The 20,188-nt window shown below is 42.7% G+C and overlaps 2 protein-coding genes across 5 annotated transcripts in view; both read right to left on the minus strand.

Moving 5' to 3' along the window:
• LOC131028181 (uncharacterized) overlaps positions 1-20,188 on the minus strand; it is a 115,136-nt gene that overhangs the window by 54,680 nt on the left and 40,268 nt on the right. For 2 of the 4 annotated variants that reach the window (XM_057958418.2, XM_057958421.2), the window contains one exon: positions 2,495-2,584. The exons of the other annotated variants lie outside the window; for them this stretch is intronic. In XM_057958418.2, coding sequence (XP_057814401.1) covers positions 2,495-2,584 — 90 coding nt within the window. The remainder of the gene's footprint in view (positions 1-2,494; positions 2,585-20,188) is intronic. 4 annotated transcript variants of the gene reach the window in all.
• On the minus strand, positions 15,793-19,842 carry LOC131028182 (uncharacterized). The gene is made up of 7 exons (XM_057958422.2): positions 19,280-19,842; positions 18,279-18,971; positions 17,931-18,163; positions 17,678-17,830; positions 17,171-17,571; positions 16,655-17,062; positions 15,793-16,541 (listed from the first exon to the last, which is right to left on the minus strand). Exons 2-6 carry the CDS (start codon positions 18,488-18,490, stop codon positions 16,748-16,750), a joined length of 1,314 nt encoding a protein of 437 aa, XP_057814405.1. The 5' UTR covers positions 18,491-18,971; positions 19,280-19,842; the 3' UTR covers positions 15,793-16,541; positions 16,655-16,747.

Below are 20,188 nucleotides of genomic sequence, written 5' to 3' on the forward strand. Positions count from 1 at the left end.
TCTGAGACAGCACCATTGATTGCAAGAAAGAATAGTATAAATCAGACAGCTCAGATTATTGTTGCAAGGTTTTACATCCATATTTGAAACAGCAACTATATCGCTATAGACGGTATTACATATCAGACATTGCATGATTTAAGGGAACATATCGGAGACATCAATTAATATTGCTACCAGCAATATTGTCTAACATCTCATTGCATATATTCAAAAGGATCACATCAGACATAGCAATATAACAAAGTCATCTCGCATATTTACATTGCCATATTTCATATAGCAGAGATCCTATTGATCATTGCACTAAGTTCAAATATATAATTAGATCAATTCACTTAGCATATATCTAGTTGTCCAATCAGAAATAGCAGTGATATTGATAAGAATAATTATCCTATAAATATATAATATATATATTGATCTTGAATTAACATATCATTATTTTATCAATTGCATAATTGAAGCATTTCAAGTGGTATCATACATCATTATTCATAGTAATTATATTGGCTTGAAGGAAAGAAATCTCTTGCAATTGATTCTTATAAGTTAATTCTCCCTATATCCTAAATTTGAACATAAGGGGACATTACTAGTGGTATCAGAGCATTGCTTTTTGTGGTTATATTGCATTGTTCCTAAAACGGGACATTAAAATATTCCTCTTCACTTATCAAACTGACTACTTGAAAATATGCATACTCCACTTATCTTCATCCTTCTTAGGAAGAATTATTATTGAGATGACCTACGATGCTTTAAGTGTTAGCTTTGATTCCTAGGTTTCTTCAAATAATCAGTGGAAAATAGGTCTACATGTTTACAATTATGTCAAACGATGAGAATTAAGCCTTTTAGAATTCTGCTCACTTCTTCTCTAAATGAACTAAACAACTTAGGCTTATGCTGAACTTTCAGTTTGACAAAAAGAATATGATGCAACAGCATCCTAGGTAGAGGACGATAATGGCTAGTGCAATCTTACATCACCGAAAAAAAATCAGCTGTCTTGCAAGTAGAAGAAAGCAAATAAAGTGAGTTTTCTTTGATCAAGGGTCATGTTGAGCACAAATGCTTGTGAAGAGTCATTATATGAAAGAGAGGAGTCACCAAATGGAAAAAAAGAGTCATCATATGGAAAAGAAGAGTAATCAAATGGAAAAGAAGAGTCATCTAATGGAAGCAATGAGTCAGCCTGAAAATGAAGAGACAAGAGATAAATTGTTGGAAAACCAACAATTAAATTGGTTTTTCACAAAATAAAGGGTACTCTTAGAGAGAAAAAAGAGTGAGATTTCTCTTTGGTAGAGAAAGGCTATTGAAGAAAGAGAAAATATTAGGGTTATGCGAAAACACATACCAAGGCTTCTCCAAGCATCCTCATCCTAGTCATATTTTGAGGACATGGGGGCACCTAGAAAATGTCCCAATGTTGTCCCCAATCCTCACCACAGACCGGAAATGTTCCAGAAACATCCCCTTTTTGGGGGTGACGGAAAGGGACATTCTTGTCATCTCCAATGACAGCTGAGGACATCTATGACATCTCTCAACCATCCTAGGATAACTAGACGTCCCTTGACAGCCTAGGACTTTTTAAACAAACAAAAAATAAAGCTTGACTTCCAATCCGGTCACTTTGAGGCATATTTATGATGGATACTTTCATTACATAATGACATAAATGCATCATGCCATCTTTTCCACTACATCCCAAATATCATGCATATTGTGGTCATCCTAGGACTATTATAGATTTCGATTTTTCTGATATCGATTTGGTCAAATCAGTCTAGAGGCAACAACTCACTTTGGGAAGCATTGTTATTCATTTTCTTCACCCTAGTGGTGCACCTATACTCTAAAGGTGTAATTTCACTATTTTAGGTAAGCTTCTGCCTACCTTAATCAGGTATACCACATTTGATTGGCTTATAGGGCTTAGGGTTTCTATCTGTACATGCATAACAGATTTTAGGCAGTTCGAATAAATGGTAGCCTAGTGCAGATGTTGAAAATGAACTTGTTTCACTAAAATGTAACATCTTCATTCTTCTGATTGAAAAATTATTTTGTCATTTAATAATTTATGTGATGTTTAATGACTCCATAGCTTGTGTTTTGTGACTAATAAAGGATATAGATTGTAGTATAATGAGATTGTAATGGTGTTATTGATGTTGATATAAAATACATGATGAATACAAGCCATAAAATCATGTATAGAGAAATAAGCTATTAAAATTTGTGGATTTAAATGGTATGTAAATAAAACTGTGCATGTTTTTTATGGTATAAAGAATTTCTAATCAGGCATAGTTTGTCTCAGTCAGATATAGGTTCAACTATAAAAGTACCCTAAAACTACTATTGATCTACATAGAAGCCAGACGCTGTAAACTACAAATTAATTGTTTCTTTTTAATTCCAGGCTAGCACTATACCTACACTTATATGACAACATTAGATCATTATGAGCATGACAACATACCAGCTTCCTCCAAAAAGGGGGATCAAACCTTGAAACATGAGAACCAAAAGCATTAAATGGCGGTATGCAGATACAACATATTGTGTCTGCCTGTGAAAAGCAAAAATCTTTAATAAATCCACTTTCTCTACAAAATAATTTAATCCTTTAATACATCATTCAATGATATCAGGAGATAGGAGAAGAAAAGTTGACTTAAATATTTGTTCTCTCAAGTGTCAATAAACTATCTTAGTGATTGACTAATCTAGTTTTTAAAACCGGACCCTGATATCATGAAAACTAAGCAAAAGACAGCAACTGTACTCAAGGTTTCCTAAAAAGTGTATACTAAAAAGACAAGATGGATTTCTAGTATGGTCATCCTAACTTACTGCATTCATGCCCATCAAAATTTTACTCTTAATCACAATGTTGCTTTGAACTAACAAGCACACATGTTAACTATCTCGTGACTCTCGCCAGATGATTTATTAGAAGCAAAAGGTTTTCACAGTTAATATTTATAAACATAAAAAGATATGGCATGTTAAAAACTGTGAAAATCAGAGATTCACTGGTAAAAGTACTATATATATTAACTGAGAAAAGATTACAATATATAGGAATTACAAAGCACGAAAGATATTAATGAAATCAACTACTTCTAACTACCAGCTACTGTAGACATTTAAGATGTCTAACAACTAATTACATTATTGACCATTAACAGAATAAAGAAATATTATTCTAACACCCTCCCTTAATGGTCAATCTATCAAAAACACCAAGTTGCCCCCTGAATTTTACAAACTTATCCGGGCTCAAAGACTTGGTAAGAATATCCGCAGTCTGATCCGCTGTCGGAACATGCTACAACTGAACTGATTCATCTTCTACCAGCTTGCGGATGTAGTGACAGTGAAGCTCAACATGCTTGGTACGTTCATGGAAGACTGGATTTTTGGCCAGTTTGAGCACCCCTTGATTATAAGTATACAAGGGAGAAGGACCTGCTTGCGGCATCTGCATGTCAGAGAGCATCCTTCGGAGCCAAACTGCCTCACATGCGGCCTTGACTGTTCCCCAGTATTCGGCTTCGATCGAGGAAAAAGTGTGATGTCCCCATCCAGATGGTAGAACTCTAGAACCAAACAACTAAGAGGAAGCTCCTTGTATTATCTTTATAGTGAAGATTGATGCAATTGAAACCAAATGGACTGAGGACAATGTATTAATAATGATCAAGATTATTATCACATTGTTCAGCATAACCAATAAGGATGCACATTCAGATCAATCAAGGCATATTGAAGACTCACCCGATGAAGGACAATGATACTCACGAATTCTATTAATATGAAGAGGAACCACATACACCGATGGAAGAGATTGCATCTTGATCATCATACATATGTGAAGACTCAGGAATACGATTCCACTGATAAGTATTCGGGTTGGTAAGATTTATGAGAAAATAATGATGAACGAAGACTAGGTAAGGAAACAAAGTATTAATGAAAGGAAGATAGCAACAATGATCTATGTTAAGCAATCATCATAAAATGGCAGCGACTAAGAAGAATGTGAACATTTAATAACCAACAATGGAATATTAATGTACAGGGTACTCTATTTAAAGATCTCAGTAGCGGAAGTAAAAAGATTCAGATCTGCCGTATATAAATATCCTTTGAAATGACAACACCGAACCTTGGACAGCATTCAGATATCTTGAGAAGTCATATAGCTATAACAAAGAGAAGTGTTTTGCCCCCGAGGGGTGGGTGTGCATTCAGTGCATAACAGTACAGAGATATAGGAAATGTAACAATACACGAAGATGCAAGTAAGAAGAACTCATATGTCTATATTCATTGATTCCAAAATGCCAGTACATTCAAAACATAATTTCCTTAAGCAATATCCACACACTGAAATAGAGACCCAAGTAAATATATATAGGTGTTGGTACAGGTTGCCCGATTGCTCGGTGCCAACTGCCAGCAACCATCAGGTAACCACCGACCCCTAACACACTTAACATTCTAATTACGACATGACATAATTACCCGACAACATCATCCCCCCCCCAAAAAAGAAGGTCATCTTCGGACAACGTACAAACAAAATGGGGAATGACACCAAGACAACAAGAAAAATCAAAGCTGAGGGGGTACAGAGGGCATCCCTGATGAAGAAGGGGCTGACGGTGCCGCTGCTGCCAACTGGTCCCTCAGCTGGTGGACCTGTTGTGTCCTATGCCTCAGACCTCGCTCAGCTACCAACTGCCTCTCCCTGGATTTCTTCACCATAAAAACCGCTTCCATGAGCTCCTTCTGCTTGTTGTCCAATTCCTCGAGGGTAGAGGTGAGACAGGTCTCAAGGGTTGTACGCTCTGCCACCTCCTGTGTGCGCCACGTCGTCTCCTGGGCCAATTCTACCTTGGCATGAGCCAACTCCTCCTCCAGACTGGTCGCTCGGTGTGATGTCCCCTTTTGGGATTTACCTTAATTTGGTCCTGAGACAAAGATTCTAACTCAAGGTGAGAACTATAATATATAATTTCATCAATTCTGAAGATATTTTATTATTGCATTTAATTTATAATGCTAAGAATAGTTTGGAATATAGAACTTATCTTGCTAACTCCGTCTGATTGTACACTTGGAATATATGTCTAAATGTTATAAATTGCTGCTACTCAACTGGGCCTTCTGATTAGAGTAAATAAAAAAATATTTCCTTCATAGCTTATGCTATAGTTCTCCCGTTTAATTGAATCTTCAATGCTATGTAGTGTCTATAGGTCTGCCACATGGTTCTCTTCTCAATGAAGATCTTAATATCATCTTTGATACTGCTATAGATATGGTCACAAGTCTGATACAAAGCAGCTTATATGACTTCTCTAATTCTGCTACAAATCTCCTTTGGAACTGCTCATAAGCTTTCTTCAAAATCTGACTGTCTGAATGAGATATCCGCTTTGTTCATGCATCTTTGGCCATGCCAATGGTGATGATATACCACCAATCACCTGGTAGATTGTAGACTCTTTGAGCTTTCTTGATCTGAGTTATTATATTTAAATAATGTTAAATCTTCCCTTACATCGTTCTATCCTCTTTCGCCATCCCTTTGATAGCTGACGTATTTTCTCCTCCAAAATTCCCCCACTTTCCATCATTCATAATATTATCTTATATCTTCCCAAAGGAGGTGATCTCCTTATGGTCACCACCCTTCAAATAGACACATCAAATAACAGGTCACATCTCTTTGCCATATGTAATTACATTTTGTTTATTCAAACCGTCACCTTCCTATATTTATTTCTTTTCGTTGTTATTAATAGCAAGACATCGCACCCTTTGACCATTAAAGGTCATCGCACCTCTTTAAAACAATATAACATTTATTAACTAATCATAAGGTTATGCACTTCTTAATATATTATTCTTAACACTTTTTTTTGTTCTATGGAATATATGTTATCCTTACTATTGATTGCAGTTAGTCTTTATCATGGCTGTGGTTAAATAAGATCGCATAGACTTTTAATGGAGATAGTCTTAGATTTAAACTTAGTTCTGCTCTAGTATACTATTCTGATAATTCCTTTAAACAAGAACCACTGCCTTTATTCTTAGTCAGTGTCTTATTCATTCTGGTTTACTGATTTTGTTACAATCTTGACATCGGCATTTTCAAGGTTGTTGCCGTCTTCCTTCTTGTCATTGTTGTATGTGCTATGATCACTTATATTATTTAATCGATCCCTTGACTGAATGCGGCACATTATTCTCATACAAGATCACTGCATGTTCTTGTCTATGCTTCTATTTCAATCACTATTCTGGTCAATAGATTCTTTGCCTTGGTTAATTTGTCTTAAGTTTCCCATTGGTGCCTCATGAAGATGCTAGAGAAATAACTCTTTGTAATCAGTTTAAATTTTTAATTGAAATTTATTTTAAGCGTATATCTTAATGTCCTAAATTGGGGACATTACACTCGGGCCCTCTGTTGTGCCAACTCCATCTCCATCGTGTGCAGGCGAGTGACTAGCTCCTCCCGAGCTGTGATGGCCGCCACCCGCTCTGTCTCTGCTGCAGATGCACTATGCTGGGTACGCCTGAACTGGTAGTACACGTCCCGGAATGCTTGCTCTACCCTCTATAGCAGCAAGTGTACTCCACTAGCCCCAACTGTCTCCCTGCACCGCCATTCCGCCAACTTCTCCGGAGTCTCCACAGCAGGCCAACCCTTGGCCTCAAAACATCTCCCAAACTCCTCAACACACCCTCTTGTGGCAAAGGCGAGGAGACCCTCAACCGCGGGCTGCCCGAGAGCCTGCTCCTGAATAGAGGCTGCCAATCTCCGGCACTAGCCTCGACCTCTGCTGCCATTCTCTGCGTACTGGCTCCCATCTCCGCCAGAAACATCTCCATGATCCCTCGTTGGCTCTCTGTAGTGGCCTTCATCTATTGCTACATCTCTCTCGTCTCCTCCCCAAATCCAATGGTGTCCTACAGGAAGTCCATCGCCAACTCCTGCCGCCCCTCCTCTTGATGAGAACTACCCTCATCTAGTTCCACAATCTCGGGAAAAAGATGGTTGGAGTTTGGCAGGCGGGGGTCCCACGAGTGGCATAGGAGGCATCTCATAGCAACCCAACCACTCATCCATGGTGGCATCATCACCTGTGTCCATTCCGGTCACCGTGCCCTTCGCTGGAGGTTTGTTGTGAACCGATGATACTGTTGGAGCTCCCTCTGCCACATTTTGTGCCCGAACCACTGGTATGTCTCCCATCGGGACTGTTGTGGCAACACTAGAGGGTGTCGGCAATGGAGGTCGGGGTCTCAACTGCCCAAATCCTGGAATGGGCACGACTGGTATTGCTCTCACTGTCACCCTCGAAGCTAGGAGGGGTGTCAATCCTTCATCCGAAGTCAATACCGCTGGCGCAAACACCAGTTGGCCCACTCCCGCAGGTCACACTCCACCCGCCGGTAATCCACGGATTCCTCTCGTTACATGCCCAAAAGACACCATGCGCCCACTACTCTCCGACCTCTCCTCTGTACCAAGGGTTTTCTCTACTTTTGTTCGACTAGCAAGGTAGAATGCGTCGTTACTCTGGCTGCTCCTAGAAGAAGTATCATCGAAATCTTCCCCTTCCTCTGCACTACTATCATCCTCTTCTTCAACCTCTTCCTCTGCATCTTCTTCAACTATTTGTATCTCCTGCTCACTTTCTAACAATACTACTTGTGGTGGTCTCCGTCACTTCCTGTTGGAATGGGTTTCCCCACTGCCTGTGACGGTATCCAGGTGGGTCCAATAGAATATAGCTGGCTGCGAAGATTCCAACGTCTCCTGAGGTTTCCAGACATGCCTCTCCGGAGACACTTGTGTGCGTACAGCATCAAGGAATAACCCAATGGCATGGAACGGCATATAAAAAGCTTTGTGCCATAAGGTCAGAAATTCATGAATTCTGTCGGACAAGACTGCAGCCCGTCCCATTCCTCAGTCCATTCATGAGTCCAATCATGGGTATCGCTGTGTCCAATGCCCTGCTGGCTCCAATAAGTCTTCTTTTCATGACATCTATCAGGCACTGCCATTCTCCTGGACCGATGCGCAATTTTTTCAATCCTATGCCCTTAGGTGCCTTAATCGCTACCCATTCCTATTCTAAGAGATCACTTCGGCATATCAACTGTAGCAGTTGCTCCTTCCTCTCTGGCGACATCTTAGTGGCGTTCTTGTCTACTTTCCCCCCCCTCATCTGGTATGCCAAAGACACTAGCAAAATCCTCAGGTGCAAATGATACTATCACAGTGCTCTGGTGATAAGAGAATGTTGATGCCCTTGTTGCGCTGTTGTATGTGGCCACTATCATTCGTAGACAGGGCTCAAAATCCCTGATCACAAAGATGGGAATTTGAATTGCCCAGTGCACCCGTGCTTTCCTGAGAGACTGCTTAATCAAATTATTATCCGGGGTCTCCAGCCACCAGGTTCTGCATACACTGCCACTTAGTCCTTCAAATGTAATGTGTCGAATGTAATCTTTACCGACATTGTCTTCTTTTTGCCCTTTGTTGTGTCTGTTGGCCCTGCAACTTTTACTCCAGATTGCAATACTCTCTTTCCCTTATCCATGCCTGTCATGCTTGCTTCTGCCATCTTTCCTGACTTAGACAGTTGCTCTAATTGCTGCAACCGTTTTCGCCAGTCCAGCTTCCCCAGTCTTGGTTTTCCTAACTCCATTTAATTGACTCTTTTAATTGCCGAGACAACACTTATAATATTTTTCAAATTTCGTTACTTCCCTAGGCCCTTGTACGGTCTATGCAATTTGGTTCTTCACACATTACCTTGTACGGCAGATGTTGTACAACTCCGTGTCCACGGAACAACTTGCTAGAGCTGGCTGTGTACGGAACCCTCACCCAACTATAGGAACCACGTGTACGGATTCCAATTATGCACTCCTTGGTTTGTACGAACAAATGGGTGTACTGACTCTGTGATTTCCGAGTGCCACCACAATCACGATCGTACGATTTTGCATTGACCCTAATGATTTCCTTGTAATAAATCTCGCCCTCACCGTACGAAATCACTGTATGCCTTCACCTGTACAACTGCTTATACTCCCTGCTAATATGCTTGGCGTACAGACAGTTATGGTTTAGCGTGTACAGCTTGCCCACCGTATGGGATTTGGCTTTGGCTTCCTTTGAGCTCTGTACGTACGATGCTCCTCTTGTGGCCGTACGGTATGCTCCTCTCCTCCTGCAACCGTACGAATTTCGATTGGCTCTCTTTTGCCACAGTACGGAATTTTATTTACTTGGTCGTACAAAAATCTTGACAACCGTACTATTTGCGCTTGAGTTGTACTAATTTCATCATGTGTCATTTTTATCGAATCCGTATGGTTTTAATGACAAAACCGTACAATGAGTTCTCCATCATTTTCCCTTTTTTTTTTTTTAAACTAAAAATAAAATAATTACCTTGTCCGGCTAGGCCTCGCCTCTGGACGAACTGGGTCATTCCGCTGTTGCCTGTGGTGGTAGACTTTTAATTTCAACCTGTTCATCGTCTCCTTTATTGGTTGGTCATCCAATGTAGATAGCTTAATGGCTCTGTTCTTAGCTACTTCGCGAATTTTATATGGGCCCAACCATCTGACTTTGAATTTTTCAGGTTTGATCTCATTCCGCCCATTGTACTTCAACACTCACTAACCTGGACGGAACTCCATGCGCTAGATATGCTTATCAAGCCAAAATTTTCGTCGTTGTTGGGCAGCTTCGATAGCCCATTGGGCCATCATCCTTTGTTCATCTAACTTGCCCAACACGTACAATCGCTCCCACAAGTTTTCCATGTCTCCTAGCCAGTTCTCAATTGCTATCCTTAGACTCGGGACCATGAACTCTATTGGTACAATGGCCTGATGTCCATACATCAACTGAAAGGGTGTATGCCTTGTTGTCACTTTGTACGTAGTTTTGTACGCCCACAAGTACAAATGGTATCTTTTCTTCCTAGTCTTCTTGTTCAACCCCGCATGATTTATAGATTACAGATACCAGTATTTTATTAGTGGCCTCTGCCTAACCCTTGGCACTGGGATAGTACGGGCTCAACGGGGAATGAAAGATCTTGAACTCCGTCATGAGTAACTTAACTACGTTATTCACAAAGTGCCCACCTCTATCACTTGTCAATTGAATAGGAATGCCATACCGTGTAATGATTTGTTCATAAATGAACCTTGCAGTGCTCAAAGCGGAGTTATCTGGCATTGTCCGTGCCTCTACCCACTTTGTCAAATATTCAGTGGCTAGCACAATATACCGACACTGTCGTGCACAACTGGCCTTCAATGGTCCGATGAAATCTAGACCCCATCACTCGAACAATTCTTGGGCATGGGATGGGTTGAGGGGCATAAAGTCCCACTTCAATGGTTTTCTTGCCCTCAGGCAAGTATCACAACCCACCACCCATTCCTGCGCATCATTATACAAGGTGGGCCACCATAGTCCAGCAAGCAATACTTTACGTGAGGTGGTGTCAAGACCCATGTGGCCTCCTGCGGGCCCTTCGTGTGCTTCCCATAGCACTCCTGGAATCTCTTCTTCCATCACACACCTTCTGAGGACTTCGTTGGGTCCCATTTTGTATAGCAACCCATTAATCAGCTGGAATGTCTTGCTTCTCAAGGTCAATTTCCGTCTCTCGCTTGGTAACATATTGGCTGGGAATCGAGAAGTGGACAATATTCCCCGGTGTTTGCATACCACGAAGGTAGTGCGGCAATTTGGAACAGATGTACGTCGGGAAAGTCATCATTGACTCCCTTTGGTGGCTCTCTCGACTTAATCTGGGACAATTGATCCGCGATCGCATGGCTCCTACCTGGCCGTACAATTATAGTGAATGTGAACTCTTGAAGGAGTAGTAGCCACCTGCTTATTTTGCCTTGAATATTGGGCTTATTCACCAGGTACATCAACGCCTGGTGATCCACATAAAAAGTAAAAGGTGTTGCCAGCAAGTAGTGCCGAAATTTTTGTACGCCATAGACCATTCCGAGGGCTTCCCTCTCGGTGGTACTATAATTCTTCTCGGCTTCTGACAGTAAGCGACTGGCAAAATATATGGGGTGGTCCAGCTCATGTCCTCCTTCTTGTGCCAGCGTAGCCCCAATGGCATAGTTCAACGCATCCACATGTACGTGGAATTCTCGGTCCCAATTTGGATAGGCCAGAATGAGTGCAACCACCAGTCTCCTCTTGAGTTCATCAAATGCTTCCCCTGTGCCGGTCCCCACACGTACGGTTCGCTCTTCCGTGTCAGCTTGTCCAATGAGAATGAAAGTTGAGCAAAGTTCTTAATGAACTTCCAGTAATATCCTATATGTCCTAGGAAGGACTTTACTCCTGTCACGTCAATGGGCGACTCCATCTCCACAATTACCCGTATACTTTATCCGGATCAATTTTTAATCCAACCTTGCAAACAATATGGCCCAGCAGCTTCCCTTGCTGAACCATAAATCTGCATTTCTTCGGATTCAAGGCCAGCCTGGCCCTTCGACATCTCTCCATGCATTCCCGCAGTGCCACCAAGTGAGTGTCTTCGCTACTAAAAATAGACCAGTCATCCAAGAAGGCCTTAAAGTTTCCCACAGACATTTTGTCGAAGATGTGGAGAACTATCCTCTAAAATGTTGCCGAAGCATTGCACAAACCGAAGGGCATTCGGTTGTACGCATATACTCCATCCTCCACCACAAAGGTGGTCTTTAACTTGTCCTCCTCAGCTAGCGAAATTTGATTGTATCCCGAGAAGTAGTCCAGAAATGAGTACATTTCATGGCCAGCCACCTCCTCCAAGATCCTTGATGGTGACAGCGTTGAGGCACCTAAAATCCACGCAGATGTGGATTTGGTTGGCCTCCTTCAACAAGATCACGATCGGCGAGACCCACTCACTTGTCTCAACCCGAAATATGATGTCGGCCTCCAGCATCCATTCGATTTCTTCGTTCACCTTAGCCGCATAGTTTTTATTCATGCGGTACGGCCTTTTCCGTACTGGCTGGGCTCCAGGGACCAACGGTATCCGATGGACACACAGTTCGGGCAGGACTCCTTTCAGATCTTTGTAGGTCCAAGCGAACATGTCCTTGTATTCCATAAAATTTTTGAAGGTTGTCGCCTTCAGCACAGGATTCCAATCGTCTCCCAACCAGATATTTCGAGGGGTCGCAGCATCTCCTAGGTTCATCTCCTTCAGGGTGGGATCTTCGTACTGCATCAGTTTCTCCTCTGCAAACTCATACGCTGGGATGTCATTCACTCTGGCGTCTCCCTCCTTATACTCCCTGTATTCTGGCGAGAGCTCATCTTTCTCGCCTGACTCCTCTTCAATTTGCAACATATGGCACGCAGGATGGAAGACTTCATAGTCCTCCATCTGCCAATGGAATAGCCCATTCAACGAGCCTACCTCATCCTCAAAGCAGTCTTCTAATTCCAGGACACCTTTCTCATTTGGCTCCTTTTTGTTCTCATCCACCCCAAAATCCCCATCGGAGTCCGCATCTGAAGAAGAGGCCATTTCTTCACTCACCATCTGTGTCCGAAGGTCGATGATAAATTTCCGGCCCCCACTCTCCATGGACAGCGTGTTTTGCTTCCAGTTGTGATTTACTTTGGCTTTACTCAGCCAGCCTCTTCCAAGGATTGTCTCATAGCCGTTTTTCTTCAAGGGAATCGCCACAAAGTCGAGAACGAAGGGCTAAGTGTCGATCATCACCTGTTGAGCCATGAGTGTCCTAATGAGTTTGATAACGTGCTGGTCGGCACCCACGAGGTTGAAGGTCGGTGGCCATAGTGTTGGCTTGCCCAATTTCCGCCAAGTCTCCTCAAAAAGTACATTCACCCTCGACCCTCTATCTATGATGGTGTCGATGAGGATCGTACCCAATATCCCCATTTCCACCACTGTCGGGTGTCTCCCGCTGTTCACCGCCAACAGCATGGGGTCAACCAAGGGGTTGACCAGCACCTCTGTGTGAAGTGTTGTTGTACGGATAGGCACTTCTATAGCATTAGTGATGGCTTCTCTTAATCTGGGCATGGTCTTGAGGAGGTCCTGGAGTTTGATGGGTACCTCGGTCTGCAACACTTGTCGAAGGATGTTCTGTTCGGATTCAGCAGATGTACTTGTCAAGGTTTCTCGGGGCTCCTTCCTCATTTCCCACTCAATATCGGCCTTGGCTGCCAGTACTCGTTCCTTCTCTGTATGGGAGTTAGGATAAGTAGCCTTCTTCGTTTGTGCTCTAGTGATGGCGAGCGTCTCAATTTCATTGGACTTTTCAATTGTTAACAAATTTAATCCAGACTTCGGGTAACTCCCGTCGTCGTGATCTCCTGGCCCGCACCACCGGCGCATATGTTGAGGGGTGTCTCCCTTGGGACAATCGCGTGCATAGTGTCCCCATTCATTACAGGCTCGACCCTGTATCATCGGGCGGCCTTTTCCATCATACTGCACTCGACGATTCCTACTATTGTTATTTTTTCCTCCTCGTCTATTGTTTTTGTACCCGCCGAAAGATGCTGTGGTACTGGCCAATTGCTGTGGATTAGCAGCTGCCGCAGCTGTGGAAGGTTGCTCCTGAGTCAGAAGCACTTGGGCACTTCTTGTTTTCATATTGTACGATCACTCCTTGCTGGAGTGTCCCAGTACTTTACAAATGTCACAGAAAGCTTTCTTCAGGCACGTACCCTTAGTGTGACCTTCCTCCTTGCAATCTGCGCACAACAAGTCCCCTTTGTTCTTACTGCTGCTCCCCTTCATTGCTTTGAATTCTCTCATCATTCTATGCATGCCCTTCTGTAGAGCGTGAACTTCCTTGTTTGATTCCTCGTCACTGCTACTCTAAGAGGAACCATCGTCACCCGATGATTTATCCTTCTTCTTGGTCTTGCCTTGGCTCTCGAGGTCCATGGCTCGGTTGTATGCGTCCTCGAACGAGGTGAGAGGGACAATCTTCATATTCTTCCTGAGGGAGGATCTTTGTCCTTCCACGAACCACCGCTTTTTCAATCCGTCAGCGGGTTGGTTATCCATCTTTCCGAGCAATTCTTTGAGTCGTCGGCAGTATGCTTGTATTGTCTCAATCTTCCCCTGCTTTGTGCACAAGATTTCGGCAACGATTTCATTGTCATCCCGAAGGAGTTGAAACTCCATCTCGAATGCTTTCTTTAACTCGTCCCAAGTATTTACATTCGTCTTGTTTGTATCGGAGTACCAGTCGATGGCTACCCTGCGTAGGGTGGTGGGAAATTGCACCACCCATTCATCTTTGTCGGTCACTCCATTGGCCGAACAGATCATCTCACATGTACGACAGTGCCGTACAGGATCTTCCTTCCCGTCTCCAATGAATTTAGGTAGCTTCTGCTTGTTCGCCATTATGCTCCTTGGCTTTGGCCAACTCTGCCCTCTAGAAACTGGCCCTCTAGAATTTGGTCCTCCAGAAACTGGTCCTCCGGAATTTGGTATGTTGGGTCCCACCAGGTTACTTTGGCTACCAGGGCCTGATGAGCCTGAACCGAACAGATTGCTTCTAGTACCGTGCCCTTGTGTCCTCCCGACACCTTTGATCGCACCGATATCTCTCACTTCTCTGTTCTCGGTCTCGGTCTCCTTTTCTCTCCTGGTCTCGTCACCTCTAAATGGCATGTACGGCTCTACCGTACTCCCATCGCCAATCTCCTCCAATGTGAGGGAAAGGTGCCCCAATCGCTTCCTCATGGTTTCTATCAATAGAGAAACTTGGCCCTCGCTAGTGGAGCTATCATTGCCATTCCCTCCACTTCCTTCCTCGGCAATTTTCTTCAGTCGTCTCCTTCGTTCGACTTGTTGCTCCAACCTTAGTGCCCTCGCTGTTGCCTCGTGCTCGTCTTCCTCTTGTCCCTTCAGTACACGATTTTTGTCTTTGTTCAGCGTCACGGGCATCAATTCCTGCGTTTCGTCGAGTGGAAGGTCCTTCGGCGGCCTTCGTCACGTTCCTCCTCCTCTCGTCGACTCCTCTCTTCGAGTTGTTGTAAAATTTGTTGCCGACGGTTCTCACAGTAGGTTTCCTCTCGGCGAGTTTGTAGGGCAAGAAATGCTTGTGCCAACAAGCTAGGCAGGCTATTCATCAACCGGTTCACCGTCGGACTTACAGCAAGGGCACTCCACACTACGCTCTCAGGGAGGTCCTCCTCCGTGGCTTCCCTTCGTACGTAAGTTTCAATTGGTGCTTGTAAGATGCAGGTTAAGTCCCTTGTCAGTGCCCTCTCGCCTTCAAACAACTCCTCCGGTTCTTCCTCGGGATTGCTACTTGTCCCCTCGCTCAGTTGTTGTCCCATTATCGTCGTGCCATGTAGTATACTCCCGTTGTTCCCAGGTTCAACTTGCAATGGCGCCAGATGTTTTGCCCCCGAGGGGTGTGTTGTAATCAAAGAAACAGGACTCAGACTCAGCTCGGACTCGGCAAGGCCGACTCGGACTCGGACTTGGGACTCGGCGTCAAACTCGGCTCCAAACTTGGCTGGACTCGGGAAAGTGAAAAACTCAAGAAATTTAGAGATTTTTAAAGATTTAAAACTTGTTTCATGAATACACCTTAAAGACACAAAAACATCATTAAACTCGGCTCATTTGATAAAATACACAAGTATACATCAATCACATAAGCATAAACGCAAATTGTAGCTGAAGAAAATAAGAAACATAGATATATAAATATTGTCAAATGTATACAATATTACAAAACTATGGAATAAAAAATCCATGTCATCATATGATCATCATCAAATGTTTCATACAAATACCAAAGGTAAATAGTAAATACTAAATACAACTACAAGTGTACAAGCCTATGGCTGAGAGGGTCGTGCACCCTCTCGCCCTGGTCCCCTGCGAAGGCGTTTAAAGTAGGTCCTGGATGATTCAGCAGCCATAGTTGCTCCCCGTGACACCATGCCATGCTCACCAACATCAGGAACGGCTGTGTCATGCTCACCAACATCAGGAACAGCTGTGTCACTCTGAGTCTCAGTATTTCCTGTCTCTGCTTGTGCTCTCTGCTCCTCCTCTGCCATGGCTACAGCCTCAGCCTCTATATCTACCTGGTCGATCCAATCAATGTCATCATCACTAAATACAGCTGTAGGAGTCCCAGGAGCTGTCTGATTCTCATTGGCCCACTCTGCTTCAAGATCAACCTCATCTAGATGATAGGAGACATGTCAACTGTTGCATTCTTTCTCATTCTCAGGCGGAGGTTGTAGTGAACAAAGACGAGATCATTCATCTTCTCCACAGATAATCTATTGCGCCTCTTGGAGTGTATGTGCTCAAACATACTCCAATTGCACTCACAACCTGATGCGCTGCATGGTTGGCTCAAGATACGAATGGCCAACTTCTGAACATTTGGTGTCTCTGGGCCAAAAAAGTTCCACCAATGATCTGAGTTTGAAATGAGAAAAATAAATAAAATCAGTCTCACTCATGAACTCATTTAACAAGTTACAATATAGTATTGAATAAAACTAAAATTAAGCCTAACAATTTATTTTTACCTGGCATCATAGTTGTCCTACCGTCTTTGGCAACAGGACGAAAGAAGGTCTCCCCTTGTGCATCTGAGAACATCTGTAGCTCTCGAAAAAGGTCTATCTGAGAAGTACCAGCAGGTCCCATCTTCCCATGATTGCATATAGCCCATTAAGGACCTCCGCATCAGCCTTGAAAGAAGGGATAAAACGGAATGCCAGATTCAGATAATAGGCTGCCGCATGGATGGGCCTATGTAGCTGATGATGCCATCTCCTATCAATGATCTCCCAAATGGGACCATACTTGCTCTCATCTGCTCCATAGACGAATCTAATGGCCTCCTTCGCCCTATCCATGCCCTCATATATATAGCCCATTGCGGGCTTATCTCCATCCGCAACTCGCAACAAAACCACCAAGGGCTTAACAAACTGCAAAATTGAAAATATTGTGTAATTTAGAAAAATGAGCAAATAAGAGAATACATATAATAAGTTATAAAACATGAAGCTAAATTGTAGAATTTATAAAAAAATTACCTTCACTATCTCATCACAAGGGACCCAAAAGCCTTGCTCATCAAAAATGCAGTCTGCCATCTCTATCCCCGCAGGGGTGGTAGCATAGGATGAGGAAGACCACTCCTCACCAACAATCATACGTCTCAAGGCAGGCTTAGACCTAAGCATGGACTGCAATGTGAGGAAGTTTGTGGCAAATCTTGTGATTCCTGGACGATGCAACTCCTTCTGCTCTGTGTATTGTCTCATAAGAGCCAACACCCATGAATGATTATATACAAATTTGCAGACATTTCTTGCCCTTTCTACACATCTCTTGACCCATGGGATTTTTCCAATATCCTCCAACATGAGGTCAATGCAATGAGCAGCACATGGAGTCCAAATTATAGATGGGTGCCTCTCCATCAATAGTCTACCTGCAGCAACATAATTTGTTGCATTGTAAATTGTAATTAATGGAGGTACAAACTACAAGATAGTAATTAATTTGCAAACAAAATTAGTTTGTAATCAAAAGTTTACCCGCAGCAACATAATTTGCTGCATTGTCGGTCACCACCTGTACCACGTTCTCCTCACCCACATCTTCAATCACCTCCTCTATCTGCTCACATAGGTAGGTGGCATTCTTGCAATGGGCGGAGGTATCAATGGACTTGATGAAAACGGTGCCCCCTGAAATAAAAAAATAAAGCTAGGTCAATGATCATTCAATAAACCATTAGATAAAAAATAAAAAATTAAAGACTATATGAAACTAAAATTAATCAATCACCTGCGGAAGAAACAAGAAAATTAAGGAGAGTTCTATTTCTCCTATCCGTCCAACCATCAGTCATGATGGTGCAACCTTTAGTGCTCCATATGTGGCGTTGTTCATCTAAATCCTTTTTCACATCATCCACCATTTGAGATAAAATGGGTCCCCTCAAATCACTCTCACTAGGGGCTTTGAACCCCGCCCCGCATATGGTAATGGCATCAACCATTTGTTGCCAATAAGGAGACCTGTCGCAAAGAAACTCAATGAGATAAGTTAAGTATAAAAATTCAATGAGATAAGTTAAGTATAAAAATTAAAACAATCAAAGTTATCAAACATAAAAGTTAGTAAAACATTCACCTGGCTACAAAGAATGGAATACAGCTGTAGCTCCAAAACCTACCAATTGCCATTTTAGCAGCATCATGGACCTCCTTGTTCCAACCCATGCCCTCAAGCGACGGTTGGGACCCAGGAATAGTGCGAGGCACAAAGAAGGAATCCAACCTAGATTTACGAATCCTAGGTCCAATGTTTAACATTCCCACTACAACTACTAGTGGTAGCAGCATGAGAAGTGGCGGTGGCACTGCCACTTATAGAAGCAGAAGCAGAAATGGAAGCACCAGCAGTAGCAAACTGAGTGGGACGATATGGAGGTAAGGAAGAAGAGCCTCCAACACAACCTAACTGTGTCCCTCTTCCTAAAACTGTCTCTCTCCCAATGGCCACTCGATCCTCCTTTTGTTTCTTTTTTCTTTCAATCTCCTCAACCATTACATAACAATCACGTATGGCCTCAGAGACTGCTCTTAGGCATGGTTCGGCATCATGTCCACGCACACCAGCAATATGGTATTTCAGCCTATATATACCTCCATGGAATATTGTTTTGCAAAACATACATTTTGTTTGCCCCTTTCCTTGCCCTGGAAAATCCTCATGATATTTCCAAGCAGGGTCCTTTCTCATGGGGGGTCTAGAAGCTGAAGTAGACATTTTAGGATAGTTTTGTGAAAGTTGAAGTTGAGGCAAATAATAAAGTGAAGTTTGCTGCAATAAAACATTACAAATACAAAATAAAATTAATACATACATTCAAAAAAACTAAAGTAGGGTTTGTAAATTTTTTTTTTAAAAAATTGTAGGGTTTGTCAAACCCTACAATTTAAAAAAAAAAAAAATTTACAAACCCTACATACAACCCTACATAGTACAACTACATACTACATGCTACATACAAATAACAAACATACAAAAGATCTTGCATACAAGAAAATGTAAAACTTTCAAAATAAATGAATAGAAAATGGAATTTTTGCATATAAGAAACAAAATAATGTTAAAAAAAACAATCTTACCTCTTACAACAAGCTTGAAATGAGCTGCAAACTCTTCCTATCCAACTCTTGATGCACCAAATCGAAACACAATGCAGCTCCAATGTGACAAATTGAAGAAAACTTGAGCTTCCTCCTTGCTGGTTTTTCTTCTATGCACCCTTGTTTTTCTTCCCAACTCACTTTACTCTTCCTTTTTTTGCAAGTGAATGAAATGAAAGTCACTTTTAGGGCTAGAAGACAATTAACATTAAAAAACGGATTTAAAAAAACTTTCCAAACTATTTTTTTTTTTACTTTTTAGTTGTGCCAACGCCGGCCGAGTCCAGGGCTCAGGACTCGCCGAGTTTGGCGATTTTGGGCCAAAATCGCCAAACTCGGCGAGTCTAGCGAGTTTACTCTCCAGACTCGGCCGCGGCCGAGTCCGAGCCCCTGGGACTCGTTTGGCCTGACTCGAACTCGGACTCGCCGAGTTTGGGCGATTTCGGGCGAGTCCCGTTTCTCTGGTTGTAATGTCCCTGCTATTTAGGGATCATTAACCTGCAAAACAGATGGTTAGAACACAACAAACATATATATACATATATAAGTAATCGAAATTATAATCTAACTTCAATGCTTAATTAACATAATCATAATTTCTATCTAATAAAAAGGATACGAATGCCATACAAAGTATGTCCTTAGGCGGCTGTGAAGCTCGCCTTCTTGGAACCCCTTGGTTCCAAAATGTCCTTAGGCGGCCGTGAAGCTCGCCTTCTTGGAACCCCTTGGTTCCAAGCCCTCCAGGAAATCGAAGATGAATTCGAATCTTGTCTTGGGTGTAACCTTTTACACCCAAGCCCTCCAAGGAAGACCCTTGCCTTTCCTTGCCTTGGGTGATGCCTTCATCATCCCAGTCCTCGGAAGGGATCGGTCCGACCTTTGAGT

Source organism: Cryptomeria japonica, chromosome 5 (genome assembly GCF_030272615.1).
Source record: "Cryptomeria japonica chromosome 5, Sugi_1.0, whole genome shotgun sequence".
In the NCBI taxonomy this organism is placed as follows: Eukaryota; Viridiplantae; Streptophyta; class Pinopsida; order Cupressales; family Cupressaceae; genus Cryptomeria; species Cryptomeria japonica.

What these genes read in the sequence shown, in the direction of transcription:
- LOC131028182 (XM_057958422.2), bottom strand. Translation starts at nt 18,490, where the DNA reads ATGCTGCTACCACTAGTAGTTGTAGTGGGAATGTTAAACATTGGACCT. An exon ending in ATTCCATTCTTTGTAGCCAG is followed by an intron (nt 18,164 to 18,278) that starts GTGAATGTTTTA and finishes TCTTTGCGACAG; the next exon opens with GTCTCCTTATTGGCAACAAA. An exon ending in AGCAAATTATGTTGCTGCGG is followed by an intron (nt 17,572 to 17,677) that starts GTAAACTTTTGA and finishes ATGTTGCTGCAG; the next exon opens with GTAGACTATTGATGGAGAGG.